Source organism: Notothenia coriiceps, unplaced genomic scaffold (assembly GCF_000735185.1).
Source record: "Notothenia coriiceps isolate Sejong01 unplaced genomic scaffold, NC01 NC01_scaffold00038087, whole genome shotgun sequence".
Classification (NCBI taxonomy): Eukaryota; Metazoa; Chordata; class Actinopteri; order Perciformes; family Nototheniidae; genus Notothenia; species Notothenia coriiceps.
The window spans coordinates 9,610-32,867 of record NW_011370788.1 but is presented as its reverse complement, the minus strand read 5'-3'; the positions used below and the strand labels follow the sequence as shown (position 1 = coordinate 32,867).

Sequence of the window (23,258 nt, the reverse complement as noted above, 5' to 3'; positions counted from 1 at the left end):
TTGGCTTTCAGAATATGAAACTTTTATTTCCAAAATCACACGATAAATACATGTTTGAAGCTTGTAAAGGGAAGATGACAGCTCCCACTCGCAATCTGCTGTTCCGCAGCGCTGCTTCCCCTCCCTCCGCTGAAATTATGAATGTAAGGTGTATAGTAATCATAGATAACACGGCAGGGTCCGTTAAAGTTTGTTTTCATCTGATTTCAAATAAACAAAGTCTTGGTTTTCAGAATATTAAACTTGTTTTCGGCAAATTCAGATGATAAATACAACTTTGAAGCTTGTAACGGCATAATTACAAGCGGAGAACGGAGTAACTTAACGTCACAGCAGGCATAACAACAGCCGGTGTTTCTCGTGAGGGTTTTCCCCGGGAAACAAATACAATACACACAAACGCAAAAATACACAAACACACACACGTATATACACACACACTCACGGGCTTCCTCCAGACCAGCAATCCAAACTAAAATATCTTCCCTCTGTACTACTTTGATCATTTATTAGCCGCTAATAATCAATCAGATCGATGGATTACAGAGAAGAGAAAACTTTGAAGGCCTTTCTCTCAAAATGATGACTCGGTGACAGTCATTATATAATGTGACATATTTTGCTTAATATTTGGAGTACAAAAACAATCCTGATATCATTAGAAAGCTAGGAATCTCCTCTTTCCAGCAGTGTATACAACTCAAAATGTGTCTTCGGGTCAATGCGACTGATTTCGATGGAGCAGGTCACATATATATATATCAAAATAAATGTTATAGAACTAAATTCTTCTTCCATAAAAAGGGGAAAAGTTCACATTTAGTCAGTACCTGGCCTCGAACCCCATGTCGAGTAGTCTATCAGCCTCATCGAGAACCAGCACATCAAGACCCTTCACTGAGCTGGCCAGATCCAGACCGTCAGCCTTCCTCCTGAACATATCCTCCAGACGGCCCGGTGTCGCAATCACTATGTGTGCCCTGAAACACACACACGCACAAATGTAACACTCATGGTTTATGATGCTGGCAATGGAATGCCAACATCTCCTCTTTGTCAGCTATCTGTTCTTTGGTATCTAATTTAGGGGAAAGAGGGTTCAATTTTGTTGTTTCTAATGGGACTAGTTTGACGTTTTTTATATATACGCTTGTCACAAAAGGGGGGGAAATAAATAAGGTGGAGGTTATTAACAGGAAAGGAAGGTGGGGAAAGAGGTGAGACCAGTCAGACACCTGTGAGCTGGGGTCAGGGAAAGAACTAACAAAGACAGCATGGAGAGAAACGGACAGAGGAATTAAAGGGAGTAAAAGAGAAGTTAACTCAAGTTTAAACCAGTTTTCGACAATCTTTAGATTAAAGTAAAAAAGTGGTTCCAAGAACAAGTTGGATTTCCTGGACTTCCCAGGGCAACATGGAAGGCAGCTGCAGCAGGGTTTGGATGAATCTATTTTTGTATTTCTTTATGACCTGCTTGTAGCTGTGGATTTCCTGGTCTTAGTTGGATCTACAGGTAAGATAAGTATTTTTTCCTACAACTTGCAAGGCTTTTTTTTTTTTTTTTCAATGTTAAAGTGACTGGGTTAGGATTATTCTCCTGTCTGGTGTCTAACTTTAAAAACATTGTGATCAAGCTGCACAATATCAGTCGAGACGAAGAAAATAATACTGCTGTCATTCCTGTCTGTTGACATGAGCCAATTAGCTTAGCATAAAGACAGCAAACAGGGACCCTGACTACTAAAGTCATAATAAGTTATATCTAGTGCATACCCGTGTTCCTTGAACTTCTCCACATCCTCTATGGGGTTGGTGCCACCAATCAGTAAAATCTGCCTAAAAAAAACATACAAGAAGCATTTTAATTAATAAAAACAAACAAAATAGATCAACATGATGAGGACTGGAGGGCACAGTTATTTCTCTCTAAGGGTTGCAATTTGTTATTTTAAGTTAGGACTACTTGAATACCATTTACAAGGTACATTTCCCCCGTTTTGACTCCTACTTGATGTTGTACTCACGTAAACTGTGGGAATTTTTGAAGGAACTGTTTCATCACTTCACTGATCTGAAGAGCCAGTTCTCTGGTGGGAGTGACGACCAGGGCGCCGACCTGCAGAAAACAACATGTACAACAAGACTGAGCATCTAAGAGACTGGAAAGCTCTACAGTGACAGATGGAAGGTAAATATAAGTATTGAGCGTTGGTTTCCTCGTCACCTGCATCTTCTTTAGCTTCTCTTCTCTCTTCAGGAGCAGCTCAATAATAGGAATGACAAAAGCCAGAGTCTTTCCGCTCCCAGTCACCTGCAATTGTACAACATTTAGTGAGCTGCACAGGTAGTGCTGAGGAAAAATATTCCTGAAATTCTTGAAACTTTTTGCAGAGGGTAAGTAGCATTTAATAGACTGTACTTTTTCAAAACAAAAAACAGTTCACAGGAATAACTCTTGGTCAAAGTATTAGCATCAAAATATACTTATAGTAAAAACAGTAAAAAATACTCACTTTACAGAGCTATGTATATTGTGCAAAGAAAATGGCTAATTGACATGACTTTATATACTTTTAAATAGATTAAACTTTAAAATATATACTTTATTAGGTATATATATATATATTTGGTATTATTAATCTCAATCTGCAGAGTGACTAATAAATACGAGTTTGACTATCATTTGTAGTTAGATTAATGTATTTTGTTACACTTACCGCCTCAGCAGCCACATCTTTGTTTCTCATGAACAGCGGGATACAAGCAGCCTTGAAAGAAACCACAATATTAATCAGATGTATTTACTGATCAGTGTTGTTGAAGCATAGTCAGTGTTAAAGAGGCAGGTTTAAAGTGTTCATGTTACCTGGACAGGTGTCATGTGCGTGAACTTCACTTCCTCGAGCGTTTGTAAAATCCCCTCGTTGAGTTTTACGGGTAAACTCTCCCACGTCCCCTCTGTGGTGTTATCCATGTTGTTAATATAACATTCAACACGGTTTTATGCTAAAGTTGTTAGCCACTGCTGGGCTGACTCTCCACGCTGCTCCTGTTTCCGGGTGCTCAGCTGTTTACAGACCGGGTGGGAACCGAAGCGGTGTCACGAGAATCGTTCCGCGTAGCCATGTATCTCTTTCCATTTTGTATTTTACTGTAAAATAGCCATCATGGATGGAATAGACATCCATCTACATTAATTAAGTAGAAGTAATGTCTTACTATTTTATTTACTATTTTACTTTTAGATATTTTAATTACATTTTCTTTTGTATAGTCAGACTGTAAAGGTGATTTTAGTTCAACTGTATACACCGCCCTCAGTAATGTTCTTTTGAAAAGTACTCGATGCGTTGGCTATTAACATTATAAAATTATAGTATTTTTAGAAAATCTACCCGGTAGTATTCATTATGGAGTGCCTTGGTATTTTTGTGACTTCATTAGGTTTTAATACTGCATCTTGCTTTGGACAACTTTTTAAATATAATTCAATTTATATAAAAACACAATTACTTTGGAATTCATTTTCAACTTTAAAAGGTAGAAGAGGAGCATTTGTTTGTTTAGTATCATTTACATAAGAGAGCACTGAACAAGTCGAGTCAGATTCTTGGAGCCTTGAGCAGACATTTCGACTTGTCATAGCAGGTAAAACAAGTAAAACGAATCAAATCAACAATAGTTCAGTAACAGCTTTTACGACAAGGAAATTCCGCAATTAATGATCTTTAAAAGGCTCAGGCTAAATTCCTCACATTTGCATTCAAACTTTCTTAAAGACGCCACCACCTGTTTAAAAAAGACACTCAAGTAATTGTACAGAATATTGGCTTTATTATGAAACCTGGGGCTTTTTTCCACAGACAACCATTCTACATTTGTACAGATCCATTTATCAGATTTAGTTGTTGTAATCACAAAAAGGAGAGACTGTGTACAGAGCAGTTTACCTGCCAGAGCTCACCAAAGATTGTTTTAATAAAAAAACTGGAGCATATTCTGTGACACACAACATGCATGATGTGTACTATATGTGAAGCTACTGTCCTGGACGTACGTTTTTTTACCTTGGTGGGGAAATAAACAGGTAAAAGATATTAATTTGAAAAGCATCAGCCACACAGCAGCATGTCACAGGATATGCTCCAGGAAAAACAAACAGTTCAAAATTGTATACAATCATATAATTTAAAATCCCTAACCCCAACAAAAGAACTATAGTAGAAGCAACTAAAGCACACAGCAGTCATTAGGTGTCAGACCCCCCACCCACCCTCCCTCAACATGTAACATGTCATCTCAGTGTTCCTCCACACTTTGCTTGAAGTTTCACTCCAAGTAGTTCAGTTTAAAATCACACAGCCTTAGCTCTTCAAGGTCTTACCGCCAAGTGGACATTTTCAAATGTAGGTGTTTAAAAATTAACTCAAGGCCAAGAAACTGTTACCATTTTCTGAACTACGCAGGGAATCAAACAGTTTCCCTGCAAAAGGTGTCCACTGAAGCCCCCTTCCCCACAGCGTGGATTGCCTTGAATCAACAGACCGAGCTAGAAGCTTTAGTTTTCCTTAATGATTAGCTACAGTGTAAATCCTTCAGATATTTAGATGCATTTATCAGGAGTGCAATTTGTTGTTTGAGAGATAAACCCAATGTACAGATTTCAGATATCTGCCAGTACATTGTCTAACTTGGCATAGATGCTGGAAACAAAACCTTCTGCATCTCAGACAAAAAAAAAACATCAAATGATTTGCGTTTTCATGCGTGTCATTTTTATCACTGGAAAGGGTCCCATTTAAATTCTCCTGTATAAAATCTCACATTTATCCATGTATTGATCCTGGACTGAGGCACACCCCTGTGCTTCTAATGTGGATCCTTAAATTAATCAATTTATGTGCATATCTAAGTCTTTTCAAACTGTCTTTACTTAAAATGATGAGCCTCACAGTCATTCACATAGGTAAAACTGTATTGGCGAGTAATTTGTACTTAACTGTAAATATAAAACAATATTGGACAGAAAATTATTTTACACAAAAAGTTATAACTAATGAAATGACATCTATCCCAGAATATTTTGGCCATTCGTTCCAAACAAACACTAATTACATTTATAAAGAAGGAACCAAACAGGTAACAGGTGAACAAACTTCCGAGATCCAATCATATTTAGGCTTTACTCAAATCTGCCGGTCTCATTTCCAGAGTGTAAATAACTGTCATGGTGTTGGAGAAATCAGTGAAGGACACAGAGGGATCATTTAACCGCACTAAACCACTCGCCGTACTTCGAAAAATCTCTTCAGGTAATAAATCTGTCCGAGTGTCATTGCCACCAGAACGAGAGCTTCGAAGAACGACCACAGCACCACTCGGCTGTTTGTGTTGTCGTTGACTAGAAAGAGAAAAGAAGACGGGTTCAGGATATAAAAACAAACATTTACAATTTGTTTCTACACAGTGTAATTGGCTCTAGACTCACTTGCTCTGTGTATCCTCTCTCGAACCTCCATGTACTCCTGCTCATGCTTTACAGCCGTCATAGCAACCGCCAGCTCGTTGATCATCTCTTCCAGCTTGTTTTGGTGCGCTGAAACAGGTCAAAGTGATCATCAGAAAAAGGGCCACAACACAGTTGATGTGCACACAAAGGTACATGCATGAGGTATGCAGTACATGCATAACAGATGTCATTGTGATGTATGTTGCAGGTGATTCGGTGATCCATCACCAGAGAATTTTTTTATGTCATACATGTTCTTACTGTGCAAATAGTCAAGCCATTCACAAACAATAAAACTTCCTAGGCGTTTAAGAAATGCACAATATTAGTTTAAGCTACAAAACAACGCTGGTTAGCGAAAACTGCAGTGCATCACAAACTCAAGTCTATTTCACAACAGCAGTTTTGCCCTGTGCCCTACCATCCCAGCTTTCACCACCTACGAAGAGGAACAGAGTGCCCAAAATAAAGTCAAAAAAAAGGGAAAGAAACTATCAAACAGTGACACATGGTCAGCAGAAAAAGAAACAAGTGGTTTGCATGCTGGATGATCTTTAAAAATCTGGCTTGACATAATGCCATATGGAATTTCTTAATTTCTCTCTTCACAGGCATCAATCAAAACATGCACCCCTAAAGTACCTTCTGTCTCCATGTCCTGTCCTTTAGGGGCCTCTCCGATATCAATCGTGAACATGACAATCTTGGGTGTCATGGTTGACATCTTGTTGCTGAAGCAGAACTTGTAGGTTCCGTCCATGTGTGCTGCCACAGAGTATTTCCCACTTGACTCCCTGTCGCCTTTGTAAATTTGCTTACCATCAGGCCCTGTTATCTGGAAGGAAAATGCAAAATATGTGAGTAAAAATCACTGCTGCATGAGAGCACACTTGTAACATATGGCAGCAAGATCTGTGTACATTAAACCCATCATTTGCAAGTTATACCACAGCACTTGTTTCAAAGAAATAAGTTAAAGAAGATAGTAAATGTTTTCTTTGGATTATACTCAAATACATTATTGGCTACATAGTGAGTCCAGCAATGCTAGCATAACTAAGCCGGACATAGTGCTAATGCTGCACTTCCTGTATCCTAATGAATAATTCAATTACAATATTCGGGTTTAGATCAAAGAAAACGGACCGAATAATAAGATATGATGTTTTTGTTATTCAACTTTGAATTACAATAAGTTAACATTCATCAACTGGACTGCAGTAGTCCACTTGACGTTACACAGAGAGACTGCGGAAGCTAACACTAGCTAGCACAGGCCTTGTGTGTGAGCATCAGGTTTAAGTTAAAAAACAAAACACATTCCTCCACATTAGGTGGTTGGTTTATCATCTCACCTCCACATCGATGTCCAGGAAGCCTCCCTCGGCTACCTCAAACATGAGGCCCATCTTTGTGCCGGAGTTGACCCGCTCATAGAAGCACTCCTCGGCATGGGCGTCTATGCTAACAAAGTAGCCGGACGCAGTGGAGGACAGGACGGCCAGCAAGACAATCAGCTCCGCCACGGTAAACATGTTTCAAAGTGTTGTATAGCAAGCTTCACAATAAAGCTGTTGATATAGAGAACCCTCCTTGTTTCAGTGTATCCTGTAAGAGTGCAAGATGTCAGACGGTATGAGTGAAATTGTTGCCGGGGAGTAACGTTAGCCGCTCCAGCATCGGCTGCTGTGTACTGCTCTCTAACTGCCACGTACAGGCTTAAACGGAATCCGGCGAGGGCCAAATGTAAGAGTGTGCTGTCAAAATGTAGTGACTCTTCACCTGTTTAGAGAAGATCATCACATCAACTCGGACATTCACAGTGGTGTAAAGTAACCATTCACTCAAGAACTGTACTTAAGTACAATTTTAAGAAACTTGTACTTTACTTTAACAGTATTTCAATGTAATTGCTACTTTGCTCTTCTGCCCCACAACAAAGTGTACTTTTACTCCACTACATGTATTTAATGCCTTTAGTTACTTTGCAGATTTGGATTAATCATGTGAAATATAAACAACAGTTAAATAAGACTTTAATTACACCTGGAGTTAGATTCACAAGATACCCTGCAGTATACAGACTGATTAAAATTAGCTGCACCTTTAGCAGCTTTGATAACATACATATAAACAAAACATATATTATTCTGAAATGGGCCAATTTGCATAATGAGTACTTTTACTGTTGGTACTTTAAGTATATTTTGATGCTTATACTTTTGTACTTTTACTTGAGTAACATTTTGAATGCAGGACTTATACTTGTAACAGAGTATTCCTACACTCTGGTACTTCTTACTAAAGTACAAGATCTAAGTACTTCTCCTACCTCTGGATGCTGGAAAAAGTACTCAAACCATTTAATATTCATACCAAAAAAACGTAGACCACAGTTGTAAATACCTCTCTACAACTTACTTAACCCTTGTGTTGTGTTCGAAAGATTACCATTCATGGTGGTGGCGGTCAATTTTGACCCATGATTTATCTCTGTCCAAAACACTCAAAAATAATGACTATCATCCAATATAGTTTTTTAACTACATCATAACTAACTTATTATGCATTCATAACCGTACAATCCTGTTGTAATTTTATTGTATGGCCCCACAACACATTACACCACATATTTAAGTAAAACATGTGATTCAATTCACTCATTAAATTCCCGTGAAGACAGTGGATAATTATTTTATCTGACAATAGACTAATATATGATACAATTTTCCCCCAAAAAGTTTTAAATGGTTGTTAAAGTGGATAGAGGGGGTGGGGTGTCTAAAGTCAAAGATGAATCTTGATTGGGCCAAATTTGACCCCGAGTCACCCAAAACAATGCTGTGCTGGGTCTTCAGAGAACTTCAGACTTGGCTTAAATTGTCAAAATCAGTGTTGTTAAGGAGGATACCATGAAGCCTTGTTCCGATAAAAAAAACTAGATCGTAGTTATTATATGATTTTAACTTGAAATGGGTCACGGGAGACCCAAACACAACATAAGGGTTGGGAAAGGCTTGTAAATATAGGCTATCAGCAATATCTCAAGTAAAAGTAATAATTATCCATTAAAATGTTCCACGTATGTGTCTATGGTTGATTTCTACTGCTTGCATTTCACTGCTAAAGCTGTCTGGCAATTTGTACTCATGTACACATTTTTGGGTAGTTGAATCTACAGCAATAGCCTACATTATATTATTTATTTGGCTTTATTATAGATACAGTAGAGAGCATGGACAGATGTTAAAGGTGCAACTGTAAGAGATTAAAAATGAGACAAAACAGCTCTGTTTTCAGCTTTGTTAAGATGCATTTTCTAGCTGACCCAAGAAGAGGTTTTAAAGTGTATTTAGCTTAAGATGCATAATTATTTCTCAACCCATAAAGGAACATTTCAGCCTTCAGTTTAACACAAATATTTAAAATAAAAATCAGCATGTCAATAAATGCACATGGTTTTCTTTGCACAGGAAGGGGGAAAAGTACTAAAAGTAACTATAGCTGTCATAAAAATAGAGCAAAGTAAAATGTAATTGCAAATGTGGCATAACATGGAAACACTTAAGTAAAAACAGGGAGCTTACTTTTGTTTTTAACTAAAGTACAATAGTCTAACTTGAGTAATTTAACTAAGCTATATTCCACATCTGATATAGATAATAGAGAAGATCATAGATTTATTTTGATGTAATCACTTTTATTTTCAATTGTCCATAAAGGTATCTAACTAACATATCAGACACTTACACCACTGCTTAATTGTACAATCATTACCAACATTTAGTTTTTTGTCATTTGAACATTTAGACATTTAACTCCACCTCTACTTTTTGTGATGGTATGGTTATGTGATCACGTGATTTGTGCGGTCAGTGCGGTGGGCTACGGAATGCTTCGCTTTTGACGCTAGAGCGGCGAATGCTCCAGAGATGCTCCGCACCGCTGTACCGCTTGTGCCGCTGTAATCATAAAACAGGGTGTCAATGAGCATGCGCAAGAGAGAAAGTGATAGGACTCTTTAATGTATGTTCCACTGTTTGCCGGACGGGCCGAGCTCTGTAGCTTTTTTGAAAAGCGGGGAAGTGGCAGTGTTGAACGGCCGCACAGGGTGGAAAAAATCCGCGCACCCTCTGTTTTGTCGCATCTTTGGTGACGTCCAATAATCGACTAGCTGTGAAGTCTCCGGGGCCGAGGCCTAAAGACTTTTCTTTTTGTAACGCATACACATTTTTTAGTCTCCATGCCTGGGCTTCGGTGCCCGTTTTGACCGGGTGTAAACCGATGAAGCACTTTACTCTGTGATTGAAGAGGAAACGGTGGGAAACGTTAGCCAGCTAATTGTAGCTCCTGCTAACTGCCAGCGAGGAAGTGAGGAACGAAAAAATGACATCTCGGAGGTAAAGAGGGGGGGCTGTCTGGAAAACAATGTCTACTAAATGTGTTAGCTGAGCTAGCTAACTTTTAACTTAACTCAGCTGTATGGGGGTCCGTAAACAAGCTCCGAGTGAGCCGACGGTTCTGGACAAAAAACTGAATAGCTAGTTTGCTAAAGACCCTTTCATTTAGCATACACCGGCAGATGTGGAAGAAGTACTCGGATTGTGTACTTGAGTAAAGTATCAGAGTGTATGAAAAAGTCCTGCAATCAAAGTCTTACTTAAGTAAAAGTACCAAAGTATTGGCATCAACGTATACCTAAAGTACCAAAAGTAAAAGTACTCATTCTGCTAATTGGCCCATTTCAGAATGATATGTTTTGATTGTAATAATTGATGCAATAATGTGTTTATCAAAGCTGGTAAAGATGCAACTAATTTAATTCCTTTTTATAGTCCAAGGTAGTTTGTGGATTTACTCCAGGTGTAACTAAAGCCCAATTAAGTGTTGATTATTTCATATCAAAGTGCATATGCAAAGTAACTACATAGATAGATAGATGCTGTAATCATCTCAAATTGGGAAGATATTTTTGTGAAAGCAGCTGTGTTGTCAAGCATTACACATGAGTTAACATTTTTTAAAGATAAAATAAGATACACATATTAGGTGAGGTGTTGGTGCATAAGGATCATTAGTACTGAACTGAAGTTGTTGAAACAGGAATGAATACTTGTACACATAACACTGAAGGGGTATTATATTCTCATAGAGGGAGACTGCATGCAGTGTTAGGACAGTTGTGAACAGAGACAGAGCAAACACTGGCTGAGTCTCATGGAGGAAGAGACACAGATATCAACCTAACAGACAGTTAGTCTTGGGGGAGAAAAGATGGACAAGCACAAAGGAGCCTCAAATATTAAGAAAAGAAAAATGAGACAGAGCAATAAGCTAAAGGGAGATTTAAACACACATAAAAAGTGATATGGTTGTGTCTTTTCTGTGTTTTTATTATGTTGAATGTTTAGGTCGTTGTGTGTTCTGTGTTTTATTTGTGCTGCGGGACACATTTCCCCCCGGAAACAATAGAGTTGAAAGGTGTTGTTATGGTGCTGCTTCAGTTTCAGAAATGCCCTTTTTAGTTGCATTATCCAAATAGTTAAAAAGAGAGAGACTCAGAATGAAATACAGTACAAGTTTTGAATATAACCTTTCACTTTACCCTGAAGCTGATTACTGTGTTACTCTTTCAGGTGGTTTCACCCAAACATCACAGGTGTGGAGGCTGAAAACCTCCTGCTGACTCGAGGAGTGGATGGAAGCTTTTTAGCCAGACCCAGTAAGAGTAATCCTGGAGACTTTACCCTCTCAGTGCGGTAAGTGATGAGCACACGATGCAGCATACAATACAGAAAATACAGTGTGATACTACTGTGGCAACAATTTAAAATAAACGTTCTGGTGCTTTTTACTAATCCTTATCCAAATGTAAACAAAACGGCGATAAATCTTGCTGAACAAAATAAAACCAAGTCGTAAATGTTGGATTACCTTAATAATTAGGCTAAGGATCGGACAGAGTGAATGTTCCACCCTAACTTAATTATTCCTATTTCAACGTTAAATAACAGTGATTGTGCACATCTGTTTATGTGTAAACAGCATTTTGGCTTCCTTCTAATTGTTAAATTATAAATACTTCTCTTTTAGAAAACCAATATGTCTGATCAAAATGTTTTGATGGTATAAATGGATCATATAATGTCTAATTCAAAAGGAGTAATTTGTAGTAATAAAAACCGCAGATAATTATCAACAGTCTCTGCAGTTCCCCTCAAGTCTACAGAGTATTTAACTTCATTTTGGATTAATGTTTTAATTTGATATCCCTAGACACAGTTTACACCCCCTGTTCAGCACTAAACTAACAAGGAGACAGAGTTTTTTATTAACACTCTTAATGAATGCCTAGATAATGGAAAAAAAAATACCCCATATCGTCTTGAACGATAGTGGGAAACCAGTGTTATCCAAAGAATTAAGACTTTTTAATAATAATAAAAAAGTTTGTGGTTGTATCTCAGGCCCTGTCGAGTCATACAATTTAACGATGGCGTATCATTAACTGGATTTAGACACAGCCAATGTTATTTTTGCCTCAGTCTCATATGTTAGCAGCACAGCCTCGCATTTCTCACCATATTTACTTCAAAACTCCAAAATAAGTCGTGCTGTCTTGTGGGTCAGAGACATCGTCCCTGCTGCTTCAACCAGCACTTGTCCGTCTCTCGTCTTTTGTGCTCCTTCTGCCAGACTTAACCAGAAGTCATTTAAGGTTACATGCTGCTGAGCTTCAGATCTGCCTCAACTTCTCCTTTTCTATTTTCCGAGATACTGCTGGTCCCTTACAATGACTCAACACGGTTCATGCAGTCTGTGTCTGGTTTGTCTCAAAAGAACATGGTGCTTTCCTCTAAGAAATTCTATCTCACTTTGACTCTGACAGTTTTGTGTCTCTTACCTCTCTTGTACATAACAGATGGCAACCATGTTGTTGATGGTGCATGTGACTTTGTGTTAAACTATTTTTTATTTTGCACTCGACTTCCTAAAGGCTGCAGGCAGTATACAATAGTGTCGTTAAGGCTGCAACTAAGGATTCATTTCTTTATTGATAAATAAATACATTAATTTGTCAAGTTGTTTTTAAGAGCAACAGTTTAACACCCAAATCAATTCAGTTTAAAATCTTGCAAGACAACAAAAAGGGACGAATGTCACGTTTGAGATGCTGCAACTAAGTCAAGATTAGCTTTCCTGCTTAGAAGACATTAGAATCAAGTATTAAAATAGTAGCATATAATCCCGATCAGCTAGCTGCTTCATCTCGACATGCAATTAATAAAAGAGGTCTGCCAACTAAGATGCATTTGGAGCCTTCCACATTAAACTAAACACCATGTGCTATTATCATTGATCAATAATGCTACATTGACTGCTTATTTGAGATGATTTTAAGAAGATGCTTCACATATTGGTTTAATTTCTTTTTTGTCACTCCCTGTTGGAGTCTTTTTTTGTCCCTGACGATGGCGCTGTTCTTTCCCCTTGATGGAAACATTTCTTTAAATGATTCTGCTTCTTTTTTTTTTTCACAGACGAAATGGAGCCGTCACCCACATCAAGATCCAGAACACAGGAGACTACTATGACCTTTATGGGGGGGAGAAGTTTGCCACTCTGGCGGAGCTGGTGCAGTATTACATGGAGCACCATGGCCAACTGAAAGAGAAGAACGGAGACGTTATTGAGCTCAAGTATCCTCTCAACTGTGCGGATCCCACGTCAGAGAGGTGAGCAATAATGCTGGATATTATGTTTTTATGCTTGAAGTATGTCTGTTAAGAAATGATCAGCATCGATTGATTTTACAACTTTGTTAATGAATTAAAGATGTTTGGTGTTCAGTTATATAAATATGATATCACTCAATGTTCACTAGCAGTAGCTATAGTTTTGTGCTGCAGCGTTTAACTCAGGATTAACTTTATTTATGGCATTTTATACTGTAAACAAAGGTAAGAAATATAACTTTTTATTGTGCAAAGATTAGTTTTTCTATCATTCTCCATATTTAAAAACAAATTGGTCATGGCTCTTTCCTTCAAAGTCTAGGCAAGCTATAATATACAGTAAAAGGAAACAATGAAGAAAAATGTAATCTTTCAGATAGTATTACGTCTATGACCCTTTTTCAACCCAGCTTTTAAACAATAAATAGAGTGATACCATTAACGTCGTAAAGTACACGTTTATTCCAATCCCTATTGGCAGCAGAGGGAGTATTCTTCAGTCAGTTGAGTTTAGATGAAACACATTTTCCGCTTGTGTGTCTTTTTGCCAGATGGTTCCACGGACATTTATCGGGCCGCGAGGCAGAGAAGCTGCTGACGGAGAAAGGGAAGAACGGCAGCTTCCTTGTGAGAGAGAGCCAGAGCCACCCCGGAGATTTTGTTCTGTCAGTCCGGACAGGAGACGACAAGACGGACAGCAGTGACAACAAACCCAAAGTCACTCACGTCATGATCCGCTGCCAGGTAAACACACCCCTCATCACCTCTGTGTTCGCTGAATTCCTGTGTTTAACAGAAAGAAAACTTGTAAAATATATGTAGAGACACCTAAGAGGGTGAAGGATGTACCTCTGGGAAGAGTCAAGCTAATACAAGTAGAACCAATCCCAAGTGCCTTCATTTTCTGTGGAACAATTTGGTATAAGATTTATTTTCCTACACGTGGCGTTTGGTTACCCTGCAATGTTCACCACTTTCAAATTGGTACACAAGATTTTGAAGAAAATGCATACACTACTTGTATGTTACTGTGAACTGTAATTTGACTTGTAGTATACTCCCAAACAATGTAGCAGCAGTTTACAAGGTCAAATATGAAACAAGGCAGTTATATTTAAAAGGATTTAGTATGATCACTTCCTGAGCAGAAACTACATTTAGCCACAGGAATTCGTCGTAAAAGATGAGTTCAGTGGAAACAAAAGCAGAATCTGTGACTATGGCTACAACCTCAGACACACGTCATTAAGTTCATGCAGTGGAAGACTCGGACACATCTGTGCTGGAAGAAAAAAGCAAGAGGCTCTCAGTACAGTCTGTCCTCTCACTGTTTATGTTTTGCAATGGGGACAAATAGATCAATACTCACATATTGCAAATATTGAGTGCACAAAATGCGTCCTCTGTGATTTCTCCTAGACATCTAGTGCATGTTAAAGTTTGAATTGTCTTACGATGTTGAGACTAGTTCCCTCATGTGGATGTGGTTTCTTCTTCAGCATGACCTGAAGTACGATGTGGGCGGGGGGGAGAAGTTTGACTCCCTGACTGACTTGGTAGAGCACTACAAGAAGAACCCCATGGTGGAGACTCTGGGCACCGTGCTGCAGCTCAAACAGGTACCGCCAATGTCTGCTTCGAATACTACTTATACCAAAATCTAAGGCTACATTCTCCTGATTGTACTTCCCGGTGCTGACCCCTGCTCTCCTCCCCAGCCCCTGAACACTACTCGTATTAACGCTGCAGAGATCGAAAGTCGAGTTAGGGAGCTGAGCAAGCTAGCGGAGGCCACAGACAAGGTCAAACAGGGCTTCTGGGAAGAATTTGAGGTGAGTGGTTCAGCTGTTGTGTTACACTAAAGCTGTCCTCTTTGGTCTGTTTTTTTCAGTTTCTTACCATAAAAGTGCTAAATTGTCAAATGCTGTTTTAAAAAAAAAAAAAATTAAACTTTTTTTATATTCTAGTTTAGAACTCTTTATTTTTGTATTATTTTCTACTTTGTGTGTTATTACCTTAAATATCAAACGTGTGGGTTAGAAGTACAACAATAACTATTTAACTATCGTGAAAGTTAGTTTTCATGCTAAAATGACAGAAGCTCTTAGAGAAATAGATTTAACGATCAATACATCAGGAAATCTATGTTAATTAAAATACCCTATTGTTAGTTTGAAACGGCATGCTTATACACTATGACTGCTTACCTCTCCTCTCTTTCCATCCAGACCTTGCAGCAACAAGAGTGTAAACTGCTCTACAGTCGCAAAGAGGGCCAGAAAGCGGAGAACAAAAACAAGAACAGATACAAGAACATTCTGCCCTGTGAGGAATCACTGACTGCTCTTTCTCTACAACAACCTTTCTCTTTCACCTCAGGGGTTTTTTATAAACTGTACTGTTTCTGTTTCTCTTTCCAGTTGACCACACACGTGTGGTGCTGAATGACAGGGACCCCAATGAGCTAGGCTCTGACTACATCAATGCCAATCTCATCATGGTAGTATCTGCTGTCATGGTAAACCCCCTATATACTCTGGGAAAAATACACCCATCATTCATTCTGTACTTGATAATATGTTTAAAGTCTTTCAGTAGCTTTTCAGTTTGTGATCTTTATTTTACTCCATGTTTTTATTTCTGTTCATTTTCAGTAATCCTCCGTCTCTGTGTGTTTTTGTCTGTGCGTGTAGCCGGAGCTAGACCCAAAGTGTAACAGCACAAAGGTGAAGAAGAGCTACATCGCCACTCAGGGCTGTCTGCAGACCACCATCAGTGACTTCTGGAGGATGGTGTTTCAGGAGAACTCGCGCGTCATCGTGATGACTACCAAAGAGGTGGAGAGGGGAAAGGTGAGCAAAACAAAGCAAAAGGTTAACCATACAACCATTAATACTGTATGGTGTCCTGTTGTTATTCCTGAATACTAGCTGAGCAAAGTGCAGAACATTGTTGCATCAACATATTTCCAGTCCAGCTATAGTCATTATGGTGTCAGATCCTCTACTTAGAAAGTAGAAATAACATGGTGAGATAGAGGGATACAGTTCAAGTTCTTAGTACCTTTTCAACTCTGCCAATTGAACAGAAGCATTAGAGGAAACATGTCATAGTGAGTTCTATTGTTTTTTTGTGTCTCAACAGAGTAAGTGTGTGAAGTATTGGCCGGACATGTCGTCTCTGAAGGAGTACGGAGCGATGCGCGTTCGCAACGTCAGGGAGACGGCTGCACACGACTACATCTTAAGAGAACTCAAACTTTCTAAAGTTGGACAGGTAAGTTGTGTGTTTTTTTTTTTTAAACATAGATAGAGAAAAACATTTATTTCCAAATATCTAGCCAAGAAAGTGTAATGTATTGATATGAGCAAAATCGTTTTTTTCTTTCTGTGCCATAGATCTATTGTTGTTCAGCTAGCCACCCTGGGAAGACACACACTGTTGTTTATTTTTGACTCAATCCAACACACAATGTCCTACTGCCCCAAATACTCACTAGAGCATCAAATGTGGAATAATCCATAGCTAAAAATAGTCCCCAACAAATGCACTATTTAGTCTTGGTTGAGTGACTTTTGCTAACAACTTCAGAAATCGTTGGGCTGAGTGCCACAGACAACGTAGAGAATTAATTAACAGACAGACCCACATGTTGGTTTTTGATTTTACATTTGTTTTTGTTTGTTGACTGAAAAAGGTATATAGAATTTGCAAGCCTTTCCTTTTAGGGACTTCAGTATTCATGTATTGATACTATACATTGAACTGTATTTTGAAAGTTGTTCTCCACATGTTTCCAGGGCAACACAGAGCGTACAGTCTGGCAGTACCACTTCAGGGCCTGGCCGGATCACGGGGTCCCCACAGACCCAGGAGGCGTCCTGGACTTCTTAGAGGAGGTCAACCTGAAGCAGGAGAGCATCCTGGACGCTGGGCCTATAGCGGTACACTGCAGGTACAAGCACACTAAAAACACTTAGACAAATAATATAAATAAATCCTCTATAAGTGTGCATAGACGAGACATGTTAACTCAAAGATGCATCTGTTAATTTCTTCAGTGCAGGGATCGGGCGGACAGGAACATTTATTGTGATTGACATCCTGATAGATGTGATCAGGGAAAAAGGTGAGTCCTGCAAATGCACTCTTGGCAATACAAATGTCTTGAATCAGGATAAAATCCAGATTTAAAACATTTCTTAACCTACATGGGTCTTTGTGGACCAAATCACAAATCTGACTACCTTCTGTTCGGGTGGTCAAGCACTTGAAGCAGCTTAGTATTTGCCAAAAACACCAGAAAAAGAATAACTTGATCACTAGTAGTTTAGTTTAAAAAATAAAAATGTACTTCACTCATTAAGGCAGATTTGTTTTGAACTGTGGTTCTATGAGGTACTTCTCCAAATTCTGTTGCACACTATATTTAGAATATTTCTACAGCTTTACTTCGCCTTTATCCGTGTTCTCTTCAAAACCGCCTGAGAATTTCTTTTGACCAAGTATTTGAAGAGAACTTAGATAATGGCTTCAGTCCCCTGTCAGTAAGATCTGTCTGATGGCAATTAACTTAAAAAAAACCTGAACTATCCCTAAAAATGACAATATGTACTATACCCTATTTACATATACTACATTTTCAGACTTTACTGTTACTAATCTCTCCAATGTCACTTTACCTGGTATTTTAGTTAGCCTGCATGCTCTATTATTATTATTATTATTATTATTGCTTTACTTGCTTTTTATATCCATTTAGTTACTTTTTCACTTCGCTTTACTCAGGATGTTGTACTTGAGACTAATGCTGGCTTTGTAGCCAATGCTAAGAGTGTTATCAGTGTAACATATTGTTTGCCTGCTGCAGGGGTGGACTGCGACATCGACGTGCCAAAGACCATCCAGATGGTTCGTTCTCAGCGCTCTGGGATGGTGCAGACTGAGGCGCAGTACAGATTCATCTACATGGCTGTACAGCACTACATAGAAACACTGCAGAGACGCATTGAGGAGGAACAGGTGTGCAGCAGATAACAACCCACTTTTTCCATTATCACTTTTTCTGCTCCCGCCCCCTGACCTTGCTCTGTTTTTCTCCTCTGCAGAAAAGTAAAATTAAAGGGCGTGAGTACACCAACATTAAGTACTCTTCATCTGACCTGACTTCAGGAGAGCAGAGCCCTTTGCCTCCCTGCACTCCTATTCCTACTCCCACCTGCACAGAGTAAGTAAAGGGTCACTCTTTAACTGTTTTGTGTCAGATTTAAACCCCTTATTAAGAAAGCAGTGTGGCATTACAACGTGTGAATGTATGTTGGCAGGATGAGGGACGACAGCTCCAGAGTGTATGAGAACGTGGGCCTGATGCAGCAGCAGAAGAGCTTCAGATGAGATTTACCCTCGGTTCCAGGTAAATGAGTATCATTAAGCTCACAAAGGAAACTATATGAGGCAGTAAAGTGAAAAGCAAAGGCCAGACATTGATAAAGCACTGAGGGTGTTTGAATCACTTGTAGGTTAATATCTCTCATGATGAATTCTGCATAATGAAACATTTTCAGGGCTCAAATTGTATTCCTACATGTTTACCTTTTTATTGTCTCCTTCAGGATCTTGATACCTGACAGTTTTTTCGCCAGCCACACCTTGACGCCTGAGACTTGACCGTAATGACATGGAACAATGGAAAAACACACACAAAAACACAAAAACGTGAGAGAGACCAGACACCAGGGTCCTCCTGTTCTCGCTCATCTTACATGAACATTTGCCCTCTAGTTGAATTCTAAACCACTGTGATGATCATCAGAAGAGCCTTTGAGAAGCCTAGCATGCTAAATCCTACTACCAACCGTTTTAGGACTAGCCTTTGTAAATCTCAATTCAACAAGGGCTGCAAAGAGCGAGCACTCTTCTCCGAGGGAAAACCCTAGCTAACCTTTGCTCATCTCACATATTTCTATGTTTTTTTATTTTAATTAACCAAAGGAAGGTTATGTAGGTTGTTTGTTTGTTGATGGAAGTGAGGAGTTTTCTGAATAAGGCCTGTGCCAAAACCATGAATGATTTTATCCACATCTCTCAGCCAATTAAAAGTCTCTATTTAGCCTGGTCAGTGGGAGACGAGACCTTATTTGTGGACTAAAGTGGGGCAGAATTTCCAGTGATAACGGTCTAGTTTCGCTGTTATATATAGAGGTAATGTTTTTGAATGAAGAATGATTGGCATTGTAGTATAATACCATTTTACTGTAAAATTGTAATCTACTGACTAAACATGAATTCCTTTTTTTTGCGCCAGAACTGCCTCCAAGTGAAATCTTAATTCAGGCTGTTCGGAGTGTGAATTAACATTTTTTTGTTGTCCATAAAGTGCTTTTGTTGTTGGGATACATCGTCTGTTAGTTAACCATTCCTGAGCTCTAGCCGTATGCCCTTATTGCTGCACTTTTATTTAGCAGCCTAACAGTTACAGTCAAGCCTTGATTCACCTGGTGAATTTATAAACAATGTGGGCTTTAGAGGAGGGCCTTCATGCCTGCACTTCATTGTCAGTCAGTGTGAGGACGTATTAAGATTTCAGGAGAGTCTGTAGTGTATTTCAGTTTCTCAGACGCACGGCTGTCAAAATAACTTTGTTTTTTAACTTGTGCATATAACTTTTTTTCTTTTCATTCGTTTTTTTTTTTTTTTAGACAAATGCCTTTTGTGTACCATTGCCTTTTTTGAGCACCATATATGTACTTAATTTTAAGTCACTGTTTTAAGAAGCAATCACACATCTCTTGGCTTTGACGCTATAGATATAGTCATTGCTTTGGTTGAGATTGTTGGCCCTGTAATAGTTGGCACCTGGATTCAGAAGTTCAAACTTTTTTTGTCTTTTTGTTGATGTTACTCAAACTAAAACATTTAAAGGAATATATTGTAATTTTGGACAATTCGCTCATTTACTTTCTTGCAAGAAGATTGATAAAAGAAGCTATAGCCAACAGCGGATTAGCTAACTTAGTATAAAGACTGGAAACTTTGCTTTGTCCAAAGGTAGCAAAACCGCCTACCAGCACCTCTACAGCTCACTGATTAATACATAATATCTATTTTCTTTAAACTGTTCACAACCAGATGTGAAAAAATAGGTCCAATGGTTTTGTCATCCTCAGATGAAACTGCTTGTTGTTTCCCCCTGCTTACGGTCTTTATGCTGATTCAAGCTAATTACCTGTTACTTATAGCCTTGATATTTTTCAGCACCTCCTGGCAAAAAAGCATATAAGTGTCTTACCAAAAATGTGAAACTATTCATTTAACTTCATGTTCACACTAAGCTGCAGTATTTGTAGAAAGTCTGGTGTTTTGGATCTGTATTAATCTAGTAAGAAACCACAACACTCATTTCAAACGTGTTGACTAAGTATTTTATTTTTTGCCAAGCCTTCTAACACTAGCCTTGAGAAACTGCAGTCTTGAGACTGAACTTACTGTAACAGTGCTGACTCACCATTTCTCCATTAAGAAAAGGAAAGAAGCGACTCTCCTCTTTGCCTTGAGGGACAGTTCTCAACAACCACTGATCCAGGATTGAACAGCTTCTTTCTGTAACATTTGAAAATCATGAAATCAGTGTTTCTTCGGGGGCTGCTTCCTCCCATCGGAGGACTCTGCTTACACCCGGCTGCTGCTTCACAGCAAGTGTTCTTTGAAATGATTCCTCTGCTCCCGGGTGAACGCCATTCACTGACTGAGACTTTCTGTAGTCTGGTGTACTGTATGCAGTTTTATCGTCAAACGGATGAGTCTGTACTTGTCTCATGTTTCTTGGAGAGCTTGCTTTTTGGTATTTTTTGTCCTGTGGTGTGTGTGTGTGTGTGTGTGAGGAAGATGTGTGAGAGTGCGGCTGCCTATCAGCCATATGTTCTTGGATACTTTATTGTTTTTGCTTTTTTCTCCCGGATGATAAAACTGCTTTCCATTTATCATGTAAGCAATTTAGATGCATAGACGTGCCTTCTATGCATATGCCTATGTGTATGTGATGACTATTAAAAAACAGTGCTAATTAGTTCCTCCACCATTCAAGAACCTGTAACACTTAAATGTGAAATATTTCATCCTGAACAATAAAAGAAAAAAAAGAGATCACGATGCAAACAAACTATATTTTTTAACATGTATAATATTGTACATGAGTACCTGATAGAGGAGAATGTACTTACTAAAACATATCTACTTGCAAATAAGATAAACTGTATGTATATTCCTACAGCTTTCTCGCTGTGACACAGGGAGGGACCTCTCACAAAGCTTAAGAGGTTTATTGTATGACTTTCAATGCAGTTAACAGTGTTAACTTCTCAATAACAATAAATGGCAGGCTAATACCTCAGTAAGACTGTCTTTTTGTTTCTTTTTTTTTGAGCCATTGTGCATTGTTCTCACAAAACACTTGCAATACTTTTTAAAAGATATGAAACTTCTTAGGAGCCTGTTACATTTAATTTGACATTTGGGGCTTTCATTCGTTTTTGTTATGCATTGATATCATAACTGAAAGGATTGTGAGTAATGAACAAATATGAACACTTGAAATGTATGTTGCTGTATTGAATGGAATTTCAAGAGATGACATTTGATGAGGCCAGTTGTCTGTTGACAGGTAAGTGGTAAAGAAATAGTAGAAATGTCACTAGTAGGCCTACTGAATGATGTTCTAGTAAATATAGACGTTAAATTACTTGTCAGGAGTTTTGAAGTGTATTTGAATAATTGATAAGGAAAAAAGACCAGACATGTTAGTGTCAGTTAGATAAAGTGCAAAAAGAGTTAAATATTAAAGAGACATTTAACAGCACAGGTAATAAAATGGAATGTGAAGCAGCAGTTGAATTGTCGGTTTTTTAATTACTCATTAACTTACTTATTGTTCTGAGGGAAAATAACTAACAAGCTTTAACAAGTTCTTATTATACATCCATGCTAACAAGTAGCAAAAAAGACGTGGTTTTTGCCGCCATTCAGCACCACAGAAGAAGAAGCCCCGGTTTGAGCATGCGCAGTAGCTGCTCAGGTGCTGTCTTTAAACTGAATAAATAAAAAGAGGCTGGATTTAGATCTTTTGGCAAGGCTGCCAACATTTGAGTTCAGCTTGGAGTGATATTTTTTTTTGGTGAACCGAAAAAAGAAACGTTCATGTGTACGCAATACGCACATACACAGCGTACCCGCAACGCTTACAATTTTACAAGTGGGGGTGGGGGTTCTCACCTCCTCTAGGGGGGTCCGGCGGCATGCTCCCCCGGGAAGATTTTTTTTTTTTAAATATTGAAGTTAAATGCATCAACCTGGTGCACTTGAAGAGCAAAATGAATTTATGGATACATCTCTCAACATCCATATGAAACAGATTTACTTTTTCTTTATGGATATTTTACAAATCACTCACCTTTTAAACTGTATTCTTGTTTTACTGTCATATAGTATTTCATAACTGTTTTTCATTTATTCTCATAAATGGTGACCAAAACGTTTGAGACCCACTGAGATAACTAGACTAAAGTTAGCTATCTAATCTAAACAGAGTCCCTTACCTCACCGAGCTGTGGTTATCTCTCTCAGTCTGACAGGACAGAGCTCTCCCTCTCATTGTTTAAGAAACGGCTTTTAATATCCGTTAAGCTAACCAGATGCTAACAACAATGCAAATAGTGAGTTTGGTAGAAATATACTGTATAATAGTAAAGTTATTTAAGATAATGCCATATTTATTGAAGATTTTACATTATAAATATTCCCCAAAATTATTCAAAAGCATATTCTTCCAAACTCCTTGCTGCAGTATGACACACAGGAGACTATTGATGTGTGCAGTGAGTTTGGTAGTAATAAGCTGTTTAATAGTGATTGAATATTATTGTATTCTCTTTTTTAGGAGTTATACATTTGCAGACGGTCCCTGAGCACTCGTTTCTTCTCCGGCTGCAGATAGAGACCAATGTAATGTGTCCAGCGTC

At 38.5% G+C, this 23,258-nt stretch overlaps 3 protein-coding genes across 4 annotated transcripts; 1 reads left to right on the top strand and 2 right to left on the bottom strand.

Moving 5' to 3' along the window:
- Window positions 1–823: 823 nt before the first annotated feature.
- ddx55 (DEAD (Asp-Glu-Ala-Asp) box polypeptide 55) lies at window positions 824–3,061 on the bottom strand. Its single transcript, XM_010797525.1, has 6 exons — window positions 2,867–3,061; window positions 2,718–2,768; window positions 2,225–2,311; window positions 2,025–2,116; window positions 1,774–1,836; window positions 824–980 (listed from the first exon to the last, which is right to left on the bottom strand). The coding sequence occupies exons 1-6, from the start codon at window positions 2,972–2,974 to the stop codon at window positions 824–826; spliced, it is 558 nt and encodes a 185-aa protein (XP_010795827.1). The 5' UTR covers window positions 2,975–3,061.
- A 750-nt stretch (window positions 3,062–3,811) lies between these two features.
- Window positions 3,812–7,244, bottom strand: tmed2 (transmembrane p24 trafficking protein 2). 2 transcript variants are annotated; one of them, XM_010797523.1, is made up of 5 exons: window positions 6,865–7,244; window positions 6,152–6,344; window positions 5,931–5,948; window positions 5,489–5,596; window positions 3,812–5,401 (listed from the first exon to the last, which is right to left on the bottom strand). In XM_010797523.1, the coding sequence occupies exons 1-5, from the start codon at window positions 7,042–7,044 to the stop codon at window positions 5,277–5,279; spliced, it is 624 nt and encodes a 207-aa protein (XP_010795825.1). In that variant the 5' UTR covers window positions 7,045–7,244; the 3' UTR covers window positions 3,812–5,276. The 2 variants fall into 2 exon arrangements, with proteins under 2 accessions (XP_010795825.1, XP_010795826.1); XM_010797524.1 differs by lacking the exon at window positions 5,931–5,948.
- A 2,199-nt stretch (window positions 7,245–9,443) lies between these two features.
- ptpn11a (protein tyrosine phosphatase non-receptor type 11a) lies at window positions 9,444–21,634 on the top strand. Its single transcript, XM_010797521.1, has 16 exons — window positions 9,444–9,909; window positions 11,146–11,268; window positions 13,051–13,245; window positions 13,797–13,989; window positions 14,745–14,864; window positions 14,964–15,077; window positions 15,474–15,570; window positions 15,666–15,763; window positions 15,939–16,097; window positions 16,390–16,521; window positions 17,046–17,200; window positions 17,307–17,374; window positions 18,116–18,267; window positions 18,354–18,472; window positions 18,570–18,658; window positions 18,858–21,634. The coding sequence occupies exons 1-15, from the start codon at window positions 9,896–9,898 to the stop codon at window positions 18,637–18,639; spliced, it is 1,809 nt and encodes a 602-aa protein (XP_010795823.1). The 5' UTR covers window positions 9,444–9,895; the 3' UTR covers window positions 18,640–18,658; window positions 18,858–21,634.
- The last annotated feature ends 1,624 nt before the right edge of the window (window positions 21,635–23,258 follow it).